This window comes from Oncorhynchus gorbuscha, linkage group LG11 (genome assembly GCF_021184085.1).
Source record: "Oncorhynchus gorbuscha isolate QuinsamMale2020 ecotype Even-year linkage group LG11, OgorEven_v1.0, whole genome shotgun sequence".
Taxonomy (NCBI): Eukaryota; Metazoa; Chordata; class Actinopteri; order Salmoniformes; family Salmonidae; genus Oncorhynchus; species Oncorhynchus gorbuscha.
The window spans coordinates 45,892,945-45,906,542 of record NC_060183.1 but is presented as its reverse complement, the minus strand read 5'-3'; the positions used below and the strand labels follow the sequence as shown (position 1 = coordinate 45,906,542).

The 13,598-nt window shown below is 43.1% G+C and overlaps 1 protein-coding gene across 5 annotated transcripts in view; it reads right to left on the bottom strand.

Moving 5' to 3' along the window:
- Positions 1–243: 243 nt before the first annotated feature.
- The window catches only part of LOC124048756 (nipped-B-like protein B), a 52,007-nt gene continuing 38,652 nt past the window's right edge, over positions 244–13,598 (bottom strand). For all 5 annotated transcript variants that reach the window (XM_046369812.1, XM_046369813.1, XM_046369814.1 and 2 more), the window contains 20 exons: positions 13,452–13,554; positions 13,240–13,338; positions 8,805–8,951; positions 8,108–8,242; positions 7,867–7,965; positions 7,681–7,734; positions 7,301–7,409; positions 7,037–7,173; positions 6,667–6,807; positions 6,298–6,546; positions 6,104–6,194; positions 5,770–5,943; positions 5,286–5,476; positions 5,011–5,118; positions 4,685–4,885; positions 4,400–4,546; positions 3,888–4,225; positions 3,548–3,722; positions 2,780–2,974; positions 244–1,323 (listed from right to left, as the gene is read on the bottom strand). In XM_046369812.1, coding sequence (XP_046225768.1) covers positions 961–1,323; positions 2,780–2,974; positions 3,548–3,722; positions 3,888–4,225; positions 4,400–4,546; positions 4,685–4,885; positions 5,011–5,118; positions 5,286–5,476; positions 5,770–5,943; positions 6,104–6,194; positions 6,298–6,546; positions 6,667–6,807; positions 7,037–7,173; positions 7,301–7,409; positions 7,681–7,734; positions 7,867–7,965; positions 8,108–8,242; positions 8,805–8,951; positions 13,240–13,338; positions 13,452–13,554 — 3,256 coding nt within the window. In that variant the 3' untranslated portion in view covers positions 244–960. The remainder of the gene's footprint in view (positions 1,324–2,779; positions 2,975–3,547; positions 3,723–3,887; positions 4,226–4,399; positions 4,547–4,684; positions 4,886–5,010; positions 5,119–5,285; positions 5,477–5,769; positions 5,944–6,103; positions 6,195–6,297; positions 6,547–6,666; positions 6,808–7,036; positions 7,174–7,300; positions 7,410–7,680; positions 7,735–7,866; positions 7,966–8,107; positions 8,243–8,804; positions 8,952–13,239; positions 13,339–13,451; positions 13,555–13,598) is intronic.

The window sequence follows — 13,598 nt, the reverse complement described above, 5'->3', positions numbered from 1 at the left end:
CTAAATTACCACAATAAACCAAAGACAAAATTGACCATATTACAATTCTACTACTAGGGAATCAAAATACTGTAGCCCTTTCCATCATCCTGGACCTTCCACGTATAATATCAAAAACTAAAACAGAAAAGAACCAACAAAATTGACAAACAACAAATGACAAGTTGACAACAGATACTACATGGTGGCGCACCATCACCATGAAAAGAATAAAATAAAGTCAAATGCAAACGAGACAAGTAACAAAGAGAAGTAAAAAAATTTATTGCAGTATTTGATCCGCCAGAAGTGCTGGGGATGCCTTTTAGTTCTCTTGGGTGACCTAATACATCAAAATCTAAATTTACAAAAAACTCCCCTGCATGTAGGCCACATATACTGCATGCTTCGCTTTCAACCGAATAAATTATATCCAAGAGACTCCATTGTACAGCATGGGTAAACAAAAGGGAATAAAACAAAATAAAAAGGTAAAAGTTTTAAAAGTAGCTTCCCTGGAAACTAAGCTAAATAAATCCATCCGGTGCTAGGTTAAACTCCAAGAACACTTTATTAAGAACATTAACAGACTAATTTTCAACATTCACTTTGTTTATTTTTTTAAACAGAATTTTTGTCAGCGATATAAACATTTTTGTCATTTTTTTTGTTAAACTATGATACAGTGGGAAAATCAAACAACCGAGTTTGCTGCACAACAGCGAAGGAGCTCCCACACAATGTTTTCCAAACATTTCCTTCTTGTGTTTTTTCTGTTTAACTTAAACATATCCTGGATCCAGATTAAATGTTCGTCACAGACCAAAAGTTCACAATACTTGCTCTCTATCTCGTGCTTACATTTCATGTTTTGCGTGTCTGTAGTATTTTTTGTATTTTCTGTATTAGAAAAACGTTGGTTCCTCATAAGAGAGTTTGGCTGCAAAGAGTTTATCTGTCTGAGAGTAACCGTAGAGTCGATTAGGAAGTTCCGTCCTTGGCTGAGTACAGTGACCGTAAAGTCTGCACCACTCTGTTCGTCAGCTTGTGTGCACTCGTCAAGGGTATTTTCTTGTAAATAATGTCCGACTCCTTGATAGTGTCCACCCAAGGCACAGTTTTGCGTCCGTCCCGTTTCTTAGCCTCAGCCCAGACTCCAGAGTAGGACCCAGCCATCCAGTGCACCCTGTAGCCCGTGTTGGTCTTCTGGATGACGCGGGCGATCTGTGGCCGGTCCTTGTACTTGGGGCAGCAGAGGGCGATGACGTCCATGGAACCTACCGTCTCGTTCATGTGACCTGATGCCTCCGCAGAGTCGCCGTGCTTCCTGGATCTTCGTGATAACTGGGGAAAGAAACAGCAGTGTTACTACAACACCCAGCTAACTACTGCACCGAGGGCAGTGAGAGTAGATACAGTGCCTTCAGAAATTATTCACACTCCTTGACATTTTCCACATTTTGTTGTGTTACAGTCTGAATTTAAAATGTATTAAAAGTAGTTGTCACTGGCCTACACACCATACCGCATAGTGTGAAAGTGAAATTGTGTAATTAGATTTTTAAAATTATTTTTATTTATTTTTACAAATGAATTGAAAATGAAAAGCTGAAATGTCTTCAGTCAGTAAGCATTCAACCCCTTTGTTATGGATAGCCTAAATAAAGTCAGGAGTAAACATTTGCCTACCAAATCACATATTGAATGACTATCTCATCTCTGGTATCCACACATTTAATTATCTGTAAGGTCCCTCAGTTGAGCAGTGAATTTCAAACACAGATTCAACCAGGGATGTTTTCCAATGCCTCGCAAAGAAGGGTACCTATTGGTAGATGGGTAAAAATGTAAATAAAATAAAAACATTGAATATCCCTTTGACCATGGTGAATCACGCTTTGGATGGTGTATCAATACACCCAGTCAGGAAGGAAATCGTTCAGGGATTTCCCCATGAGGCCAATGGTGACATTAAAACAGTTACAGAGTTTAATGGTTGTGATAGGAAAAAACTGAGGATGGATCAACAACACTGTAGTTACTCCACAATACTAACCTAATTGACAGAGTGAAAAGAAGGAAGCCTGTACAGAATAAAAATATTCCAAAAGATTCATCCTTTTCGCAACAAGGCACTAAAGTAATACTGCAAAACTTTTGGCCAAGCAATTAACTTTTTGTCCTGAATACAAAGTGTTATGTTTGGGACAAATCCAATCCAACAGATTACTGAGTGTGTACCATGCTCCATATTTTCATGCACGGTGGTGGCTGCATCATGTTATGGGTATGCTTGTAATCGTTAAGGACTGGGGAGACTTTCAGGATACTAAAGAAATGGAATGGGTCTAAGCACAGGCAAAATCATAGAGGAAAACCTGGTTCAGTCTGCTTTACACCAGACACTGTCAATAACAAAAAATACAAGGCCAAATCTACACTGGAATTGCTTACCAAGAAGATAGTCTATATTCCTGAGTGGCTGAGTTACAGTTACATCTACTTGAAAATCTATGGCAAGACCTGAAAATGGTTGTCAAGCAATGATCAACAAAGGTGCTTCTACAAAGTATCGACTCTTATGTAAATGAGTTATTTCTGTATTTCATTTTCAGCAAACATGTTTCCACTATCTGGGTGAGAAAAAAAACTAAACGTGGAATAAGTCAAGGAGTATGAATACTTTCTGAAGGCACTGTAGGTTTCAGTAGCCAACATGGAAGTCAACAGCCTTCTAAAACGTTATTAACAGGGACAATAACAGCTGTAAGACAGCTGCAATAGGCTGCCTGGGGCTCACCCCTGGGGTTTTCTCGTCTCCGTCGCTCTCGTCGTCGTCCGTCTCTATAGGAGCCTGATGGTGGTTCTTGTGGTCCTGGTGACTGGACCCTCCCAGCAGTGAAGTGATGGCTTTGTTTCTGGCGTTAGCGCTGGCCGACGCCTCACCTTCCTCATCCTCTTCATCAGGGTCCAAGTGCTCCATCAGTAACTTGAACTGAGAGAGACAAGAATATTAACCAGTCTGCTGCGCTCAGAGACAACACTAGGTCACCTTACTGCAGGGATCATCAACTAGATTCAGTCGTGGGCCAATATTTTCTTGAGCGGATGGTCGGAACATAATTTCATATAATTTGGAGACTGCAAATTGACCGCAAGAAGCCCAAACAGATATCACATTTGACTAAAACAATCATTTCAAACCTTGCTTACATTTTATATGATCACATGTCTATTATGCGTGGGAATACTTGGGAACAGATTTCATAAATTAAAATAACTTGGAGCTGATTTCCTGGTGTTTTTACAGTCTTATGTCCAACAATAAAACATGAAAAAAATTGGGAGGATTTAGAAAACTTTGGGGGCCAAAGTTGCCAGTTGGCAAACTCTGCCTTACTGCCTAACCCTTTTACAAACGACAAAAATAAACCCCATCTGGCTCAATTCAGGAAATAAAACAAATTCCAAACACAATTTTCCAAAATTCCATTATTTCCTTTATACGACCCAAAACAAAAACTAAAGAGACTTTCAGAAAAAATGAAGAGTGAGAGTGATCTCTTACATCTAGGTACTGTTTGACGATCCTCCTCTTGATGTCGTAGGTCAGTTCAACGTTGGCCAGGTCAGAGGTTAAAAAATCCAATGTCTGACGTGGGCTGAAGTGTACGTGACTCTTCCTGTTCACAGCCTTCTCGTACACCTTAGCCGATTCCGTCGGAGAGTACTTCTGGATTTTACTACATGAGCGGATGAAGAGGTTAAGTTTAGGTTATTTCTTCATTAACTGAGAAATTGGCATGGCAACATAAAAAGACAGAATTATTATCAGTATCATATTGTGATATTCCTAGCTCGGTCTTGTCCAGTGAGACGGTAAGGTGAGATGTTATGTAGTGACGTACCTGTCTGAGAAGCCATAGAGGTTCTTTAGGTGCTGCTTGAGAACCAGCAGCAGAAGGATACCCTGCGAGGCGTTGGCAAAGTCCAACAGGGGGATGGGGTTGTCAGGCAGACGCTGCATCACCTTGTCCAAGTCCTCCATCTCCAGGTCAGAGTCAGAGTCAGACTCCACGTGGGCCTGGGCCCGGTGTTTGGGCTTCTTGGGCCTGTGGACCACCTCATCGTCACTGCTGTTGGAGCGGCTGCTGTGACGCCCCTCTTCCTCAGAGTTATCCTCCTCCGAGTGGTACTTCCTCTCTTTCGGCTTCTTCTCCCGCCGCCTCGGCTCTTTGAGAAGGGACTGTAGAGAGGACAGAGGAGTGAGTCAGTCATTCACAAACAAACAAAAGCTAGTGTTGGGGATTATTATAGTGTATAAAACCCACTATAGCTTGTATGTCTTTAAAAGTCACATTATAGGTCGTGTTTTTACAAACCACATGTGGCTACGTGTGATCTTGTGTGTATGACCTACCTCCTTGAAGGACTGCAGCAGGTTGCTGCCAGACACAGACAGGGTGATGTCTATGTGGTGCATGATGAACAGGGGCTCCTCCTGGCTCTGGTAGGGGAAACAGGCCAGGTTGTCTGCTATGTACAGGAGCATGTTTACCTCCATCTTCTGCAGGGGGGGAAAAGTCACAATAACAACGATTACCTTCACCAAACTCCTACATTTGTCTATCTGTTCATTCTGTCTATGTATACTGCTATAATACTGATTCTTCACAATGTGTATCTAGGGGAAGGAGGGACTCACCGAGCTGTCATCAAACAGGTTGAGCAGTGAGATGAGGAAGGCTCGTCGGTGCTGCCGGTTGGTTCGGACCATAGAGAAGAGGTGGGCGCAGAGGGCCGAGGTGGTCTCGTCCTGCCGGTAGCCACGGATCACCGTACCCTTAGCTGACCAGATAGCTTGCTGTACCTGGTAGGACATCTTCATCCCCGCCACGGCCTTCATCTGGATACACAAACAAACACAATGCGTTATATACATTGATAACATACAGTAGATCATCACACTACCAAGCCTGTTGAGAGGCCAGGCCACTCTTTCTACCCTGAGACCGGCCCACAGACACTCACATGGATGAAGCCGGTGTACTTCTTATCAATCTCCACCAGCTGCTGGTCAGCCTTGTTCCTCATGGTGGGCTCTGGGTCCGTTCCCATGGCAATCAGGTAGGGCACACACTGAAAAAGAAGATGGATCAACAGCAGTTACAAAACTGTTGACAACAGTGATGCTTTTCTTCATTATAATCACACATGTATTTTTTACATGGCCAGAGTTTAGGAATGACTTGTCTGAGAAGAGTAGCCCAATGGTATGCTGTATGGGTTTCTGAAGTGTTATGTACCTGCACAGGATGGATGAGGCCCTGGTTGAGCGTCAGAGCGATGACGTTGAGGGCAAAGTGTCGAACGTTGGACTGTGTGTGGAAGAAGGCCTCCAGCACCTGCTTCAGGTACAGTTGCATGATGGAGCTGCTCATGCCTGAAGAGATGTCCCCCATCTCCTTCAGGTCCTCCTGCTTCGACAGCTTCTTCCCTGCAGACGCACAAAGGCGAGAACCATTAGGAACCCTGAGCCTGGTTCAGTCATGTGGAAACTAGCCACTAGACATCATGGAGGCATGCACCTAACTAACACACCCAATATCCTGTGCCCCATTTTAACACTTTATTATATTGCTGTGCTTGTGTGTTTTATTTGACCTGTATTGATGTGAATAAATGAACTTTTGCTTGGACCACCAATATGAACATGCATACACTCTATTTTGTAAGTCACTTTGGATAAGGAAATGTATTAGATTGAATAGACGCAGAGGTGAGACTCACACTGTTGGTCGGCCTCCTGCATGCGAGAATCCTCCTCCTGCAGGTATGTCTGCAGGTTCTTCAGCACCTGGATCTTCAGGTTGACGGAGCTCTTCCTGTCCGACAGGATGCCGTTGTACAGAGTCTTCACATCCTGCATGAACATCAGCCCTGGGTACTGGATGAACTGGAAGCCTGGAGAACGGAGAGAGGGGGATGGGGTGTAAGAGAGAAGGAAAAAGATATCAGCCCAAGCACCAAGGAACCAGGGGAACAAAAGCCATTGGTGGTGGATGACAGAAGTTTGTTAGAACAACTTGTGGTCTGTGCTAGGGTGAAGTAAGGTTATCTTTACCTAGACCAATGATGGCCTTGGTCTGAACTTCCTCATCTTCATGTTTGGTGAAGTACAGCAGAAGTTCCATCACTTTGTCCTTTATCACAACCTGAAGGAAAAAGCAACAGTGACCAACAATGCATCAAGTATTCAGGTCTTTAAAAATCCCCAACAATACAAAAATATATCTCCCTTCTATTTCCTGGCTCTACCTTGCTGGGCCCCTTGAACTCCTCCTGGTCAAAGTCAAAGTGGCGACAGAGCGCCCCCACAGTGAACAGCGAGCGCAGCAAGGCCGGTTTGTTAGCAGCCAGAACAGGGTTGTTGCAATCCTCGGAGTGCTGGGTCTTCAGCTTGGTCAGGGCACCATAGTAACGGTTGAAACAAGCCCAAACAAACTTGTAGTTGTGAGTGACCCGGTTCACGACAGCGCCGAGACAGCTCACACAGTGTTGCACAACCTGCGGAAAAAAAAGATGACAGAACAACTAAAAACCGGTCCTTCACATTTGATTTGGTTTCTTCACGGTTATTTTAGCATTGAACCTGGCTACAAGCTGTAGCCTTTACTAGAGATGTACCGTCATGCCGTATTTGATGGTGAGCTTCATCAGGTCTTCCTCTATGGTGGTGAGGAAGGTCTCAGAGGGGTGCTCCATCAGAGGGATAACCAGCTCCAGGATCTTGGCCACGTTACAGATCACCATGAAGTCACTCTGGGTCTGAAAACAAGATCAAATTCATATTGATACAGTCACAGAGATTTCTAATGTGAGAGAAAGCTTGACCTGTTGGTCATGTTGTTGTATAAAACGTGTACTGACAATAATCAACCACTAGATGGCCCTAGAGCGCTATCTAAAATCAGGTGGCTAATTTTTGCTTGAACTTTCTTACACCGGTCTCAGTGTTTCAACAAATTGAGGAAAGAATGTTGGCGTGGGTCCTTACGTTGCACTTGGTGGTGAGGTAAGGCTGCATGGTCATGGCATGTTTGACCATCAGCTGGGCTCGATTCTTACTGAACAGGAAGAGGGTGGTGATGCAAGACACCAAACGATTAGAGTTCACCCCCTTGTTCTCAATATCTGAAACAGAAACACAGACCCTTCCTTCAGTCTCAACTGGACTTTCTATCATATCATAAATCAACAGTACATTGACGTGTCAGGATAAATGGTGATTCGCAATCTAAACTGTGAGTGACCTCCATACCAGCGAGAGACTCTTCGTATTTGAGGATGTGTTCCACTAGATTGTCCACCAGCTGAACGCAGGCCTTTCTGGCTGGTTTATAGGAAGCATCTTCCTCAGTCTTCAGCAGCTAAGTAAGGGGGAGGTTTTGAAGTGAGGCACACAACGTAAATCTTTCGGGAACCTGTTTGTAACAGCTCTCACAAGAGAAAAGTGATATATATGAACAAGTCACAGTAGACCTGGAGTAAACAGCATAACTTCCCCCTGTGCTTAAAACTTTCCCACGACCACAAATAAATGGGACAACAATGAACCTGAGCCAATGCGAAAAAAGTTCTGAATGTGACTCGAGGCCAACTACCACCACGTAACACACGACGACAACTGGAAATACTCACGTTTTGAAGCAGCTGCTCAAACCAGTCATAGCCTGTATCTTTGCATGCAGACACCTAGGAAAGATGATGTCATCAGGTCAAGACATGTCGAACAGGCAACCCTCAAATACAGACTGAGATGTACATTGGAAAGATGTACATTGTAAAGTTATTTGACAGTTTGATAGTTTGAGCCCTGGAACTCACCACGTCTGTGATGTTGAGGATCTTACGGGTCATGGCGTCTTTATCGTGATTGGGTGTAGGGGTGAACCAGAGTTTCTGGAAGGTCTCATTCACAAGTTTCTGAAGAAGAAAGTGGAGCAAACTTTGAAATTTGCACACAAATGCGCACACGACAACAGGTAACGTTCTGCAGCCCTGTGAAGTATCCATCTGCAAATGAAACACGGACATTTATTACAGACGGATACAGACGGATACACACCTTGATGCCCTCCTCGTCGTTGACCCTGCGGATCATCTTGACACACATCTCAGTGATCTTGTTGAAGGTGGGTTGCTCCAGACAGATGTCTCTCAAGATCTTGATCACCCTCTTCCTCACACTGATACCCGTGTCCTAGAAACAAGAGGGGTGCAATGAGGTCAGATGGGATGCAACATTCACCATATATTTACACACTTTCACTCCAGGGCTACCTCTGCCTTACAAGCGACCATGATATATATTATAAAAAATAAATGAAACATTAAATAAGTAATGTCATATTAACAAAACGACAATCTGAGTTACTTTCGTTGAGTAGAGGAGAAATGATAGCTGTTCAAATTCATTGTGTTTACGTTTGAGAAGCCTGCAGTTCTCCAGCAGAGCCCTGGGTGGCAGTGTGGAGAAAATAATATTACCTTAGGTGAACTTTTACACTTGGAATGAACTCTCAGCTAGAGGTGGGAAGTGTCATCGGCCCAGTTCCATTTCTCACTACTCTGTCTCAGCTGATGCCTTCTCATTCTCCTAGAAAAGGCTCTGAGCCGTGTTATCCTCTTGTTTGCACATTGCTCAAAGAGTTGCACTTCACAGCTGTGTTTAGGGTGTCACGCTGTGACTCTGTATCTGTGCATAAAGATGTGTGATAGTCTGCTTGCTCAGGTGTGTATTATGGCGCGTGTGTGTTCGTTACCAGTATTCTCTCGATCAGCATGTCGTAGTACTGCTCTGTGAGTTGGGGTCTGCTCAGCACAAAGCGTCCCAGCAGCTCCACTGCAGCCTCGCGAACACTGGTGGAGTTGTCCATCAGACGACCATGGACCCCACGCTGCATGTCCAACTGATGAGAGGAGAGGATGAGGACTGAGGAGACACTTATGCACAGACAAACAGGTATATATATAGGTATATAATTCACCCCCTTGACATTTTTCCTATTTTGTTGCCTTATACCTGGAATTAAAATTGTTTTTTTTGGGGAGTTTGTATCATTTGATTTACACAACATGCCTACGACTTTGAAGCAAAATATTTTTTATTGTGAAACAAACAAGAAATATGACACACACTAAAAAAAAAAAACATACATAACTATTCACCCTCCCAAAGTCAATACTTTGTACAGCCACCTTTTGCAGCAATTACAGCTGCAAGTCTCTTGGGGTATGACTCTACAAGCTTGGCACATCTTGCCCATTCTTCAAGGCAAAACTGCTCCAGCTCCTTCAAGTTGGATGGGTTCTGCTGGTGTACAGCAATCTTTAAGTTAAACCACAGATTCTCAATTGGATTGAGGTCTGGGCTTTGACTAGGCCATTCCAAGACATTTGATTTTTTTACATTTTATTTCACCTTTATTTAACCAGGTAGGCTAGTTGAGAACAAGTTCTCATTTGCAACTGCGACCTGGCCAAGATAAACCATAGCAGTGTGAACAGACAACACAGAGTTACACAAGGAGTAAACAATTAACAAGTCAATAACACAGTAGAACAAAGAAAAAAAAAGAGAGTCTATATACATTGTGTGCAAAAGGCATGAGGAGGTAGGCGAATAATTACAATTTTGCAGATTAACACTGGAGTGATAAATGATCAGATGATCATGTACAGGTAGAGATACAGGTGTGCAAAAGAGCAGAAAAGTAAATAAATATAAACAGTATGGGGATGAGGTAGGTAAATTGGGTGGGCTATTTACCAATAGACTATGTACAGCTGCAGCGATCGGTTAGCTGCTCAGATAGCAGATCTTTGAAGTTGGTGAGGGAGATAAAGTCTCCAACTTCAGCGATTTTTGCAATTCGTTCCAGTCACAGGCGGCAGAGAACTGGAACGAAAGGCGGCCAAATGAGGTGTTGGCTTTAGGGATGATCAGTGAGATACACCTGCTGGAGCGCGTGCTACGGGTGGGTGATGCCATCGTGACCAGTGAACTGAGATAAGGCGGAGCTTTACCTAGCATGGACTTGTAGATGACCTGGAGCCAGTGGGTCTGGCGACGAATATGCAGCGAGGGCCAGCAGACTAGAGCATACAGGTCGCAGTGGTGGGTGGTATAAGGTGCTTTAGTAACAAAATGGATGGCACTGTGATAAACTGCATCCAGTTTGCTGAGTAGAGTATTGGAAGCTATTTTGTAGATGACGTCGCCAAAGTCGAGGATCGGTAGGATATTCAGTTTTACTAGGGTAAGTTTGGCGGTGTGAGTGAAGGAGGCTTTGTTGTGGAATAGAAAGCAGACTCTAGATTTGACTTTAGATTGGAGATGTTTGATATGAGTCTGGAAGCAGAGTTTACAGTCTAGCCAGACACCTAGGTACTTATAGATGTCCACATATTCTAGGTAGGAACCATCCAGGGTGGTGATGCTAGTCGGGCGTGCGGGTGCAGGCAGCGAATGGTTGAAAAGCATGCATTTGGTTTTACTAGCGTTTAAGAGCAGTTGTAGGCCACGGAAGGAGTGTTGTATGGCGTTGAAGCTCGTTTGGAGGTTAGATAGCACAGTGTCCAAGGAAGGGCCGGAAGTATACAGAATGGTGTCGTCTGCGTAGAGGTGGATCAGTGAATCGCCTGCAGCAAGAGCAACATCATTGATATATACAGAGAAAAGAGTCGGCCCGAGAATTGAACCCTGTGGCACCTAAATGTTTCCCCTTAACTTCTTATGGCTGCAGGGGCGGTATTGAGTAGCTTGGATGAAAGGTGCCCAGAGGTGCCCAGAGTAAACGGCCTGCTCCTCAGTCCCAGTTGCTAATATATGCATATTATTATTAGTATTGGATAGAAAACACTCTGAAGTTTCTAAAACTGTTTGAATGATGTCTGTGTGTATAACAGAACTCATATGGCAGGCAAAACCTGAGAAGAAATCCATACAGGAAGTGGGAAATCTGAGGTTGGTCGATTTTCGAACCCAGCCCCTATTGAATACACAGTGGGATATTGGCTATGTTGCACTTCCTAAGGCTTCCACTAGATGCCAACCATCTTTAGAAACTTGAATGAGGCTTCTACTTTGTTGTGGACCCGGATGGGAGCTGTTTGAGTCAGTGGTCTGGCAGAGAGCCAGGTCCTGGTCACGCACATTTCACATGATAGCGACCTGTGTTCCATTGCTTCTCTATAGACATAGGAATTCTCCAGTTGGAACGTTATTGAAGATTTATAATAACAACATCCTAAAGATTGACAAGTTTCTTCAACCTGTAATATAACCTTTTGAAGTTTTCATCCGACGTTCGGCTGTACCTGCACGAGCGTTTGGATTTGTGTACTAAACGCGCTAACGAAAGTAGCTACTTGGACATAAATAATGGACATTATCAAACAAATCAAGCATTTATTGTGGAACTAGGATTCCTGGGAGTGCATTCTGATGAAGATCATCAAACGTAAGGGATTATTGATAATGTTATTTCTGATTTCTGTTGACTCCAACATGGCGGATAATAAAAAAAAAAAATCTGAGCGCCTTCTCAGATTATTGCATGGTTTGCTTTTTCCGTAAAGGTTTTTTGAAATCTGACACAGCGGTTGCATTAAGGAGAGGTATATCTATATTTCCATGTCTAACAATTGTACTTATCGACATTTATAATGAGTATTTCTGTAAAATGATGTGGCTCTCTGCAATATCACTGGATGTTTTTGGAACTAGTGAACGTAACGCGCCAATATATACTGAGATTTTTTAACTTTATCAAACAAAACATACATGTATTGTGTAACATGAAGTCCTATGAGTGTCATCTGATGAAGATCATCAAAGGTTAGTTTTTATCTCTATTTGTGCTTTTTGTGACTCCTCTTTGGCTGGAAAAATGGCTGAATTATTCTGTGAGTTGGTGGTGACCTAACAATCATTTGTGGTGCTTTCGGTGTAAAGCCTATTTGAAATCGGACACTGTGGTGGGATTAACAACAAGATTACTTTTAAAACGGTATAAGATACATGTATGTTTGAGGAATTTTAATTATGAGATTTTTGTTTTGAATTTGGCGCCCTGCACTTTCACTGGCTGTTGTCATATCGATCCCGTTAACGGGATTGCAGCTCTAAGAAGTTGTAAACCATTTGAGTGTTGCTTTAACAGAATGCTTAGGGTCATTGTCCTGCTGGAAGGTAAACCTCCTTTCCAGTCTCAAATCTCTTTAAGACTGGAACACATTTCCCTTAAGAATTCCCCTGTATTTAGAGCCATCCATCATTCCTTAAATTCTGACCAGTTTCCCAGTCCCTGCCAATGAAAAACATCCCCTCACCATGATGCTGCCACCATCATGCTTCACTGTGACATAGCATTTTCCTTGATGGCCAAAAAAACTATATTTTAGTCTCATCTGACCAGAGTACCCCTTCTTCCATATGTTTGGGGAGTCTAGCATGTTTGCTAATTTTGTCTTGAAGCAATGGCTTTTTTTCTGACCACTCTTCCGTAAAGCCCAGCTCAGTGGAGTGTACAGCTTAAACTGGTCCTATGGACAGATACTTCAATCTCCGCTGTGGAGCTTTGCATCTCCTTCAGGGTTATCTTTGGACTCTTTGTTGCCTCTCTGATTAATGCCCTCCTCCTTTTTTGATAATGGATTTAAATGGTGTTCAAAGTTAGATATTTTTTATAACCTAACCCTGATCTTTACCTCTCCACAACTTTATCCATGACCTGTGTTTGGAGACCTTCTTGGTTTTCGTGGTGCCCCTTGCTTAGTGGTGTTGCAGACTCTGGGGCCTTTCAGAACAGGTATATACTGATATCATGTGACAGGTCATGTGACACAGATTGCACACAGGTGGACTTTATTCAATTAATTATGTGACTTCTGAAGGGTAATTTGTTGCACCAGATCTTATTTAGGAGCTTCATAGCAAAGGGGTATGAATACATATGTAACCCTCATTTTTTTTTCTTTTTTTTTCTCTCAGAATTATTTGAAACAAGTTCCTTTTTTCATTTCACTTCACCAATTTGGACTATTTTGTGTATGTCCATTACAAGAAATCCAACTAAAAATCCATTTGGATTACAGGTTGCAATGCAACAAAATAGGAAAAACGCCAAGGGGGATGAACAGTTTTGCAAGGCACTGCAGGTAGATCAGTTTTCGTGTTGGGTAGAGCAGACTCACCCTGGCTAGAATACTGGGGTCTACAGCCACCACCTCAGACAAACACTTCATGGCTTTAGTTCTGACAGCTATGGCACTCTCCCCCAGCACTCTCAGGATCTGTTTGAGAGGAGAGAACAGAGATCCATTCTTTACCAACCATACACAAAGCACCAAGTTTACCATATGCTGGTTCACAACACGCAGGAATTAAACAAAATCCACCCTCTTACCTGTGTTAAATAAATATCGAAGCTCTGCGCGAACGGCCTCATAGAGGCCAAATATCTGACAATCAGGCAGGAGTCGTCATAGTCCACAGTGTCAGAGTTCATCCTGTGGGGGAAATGAGACACAGGCCAACATTGAGGATGAGCCAC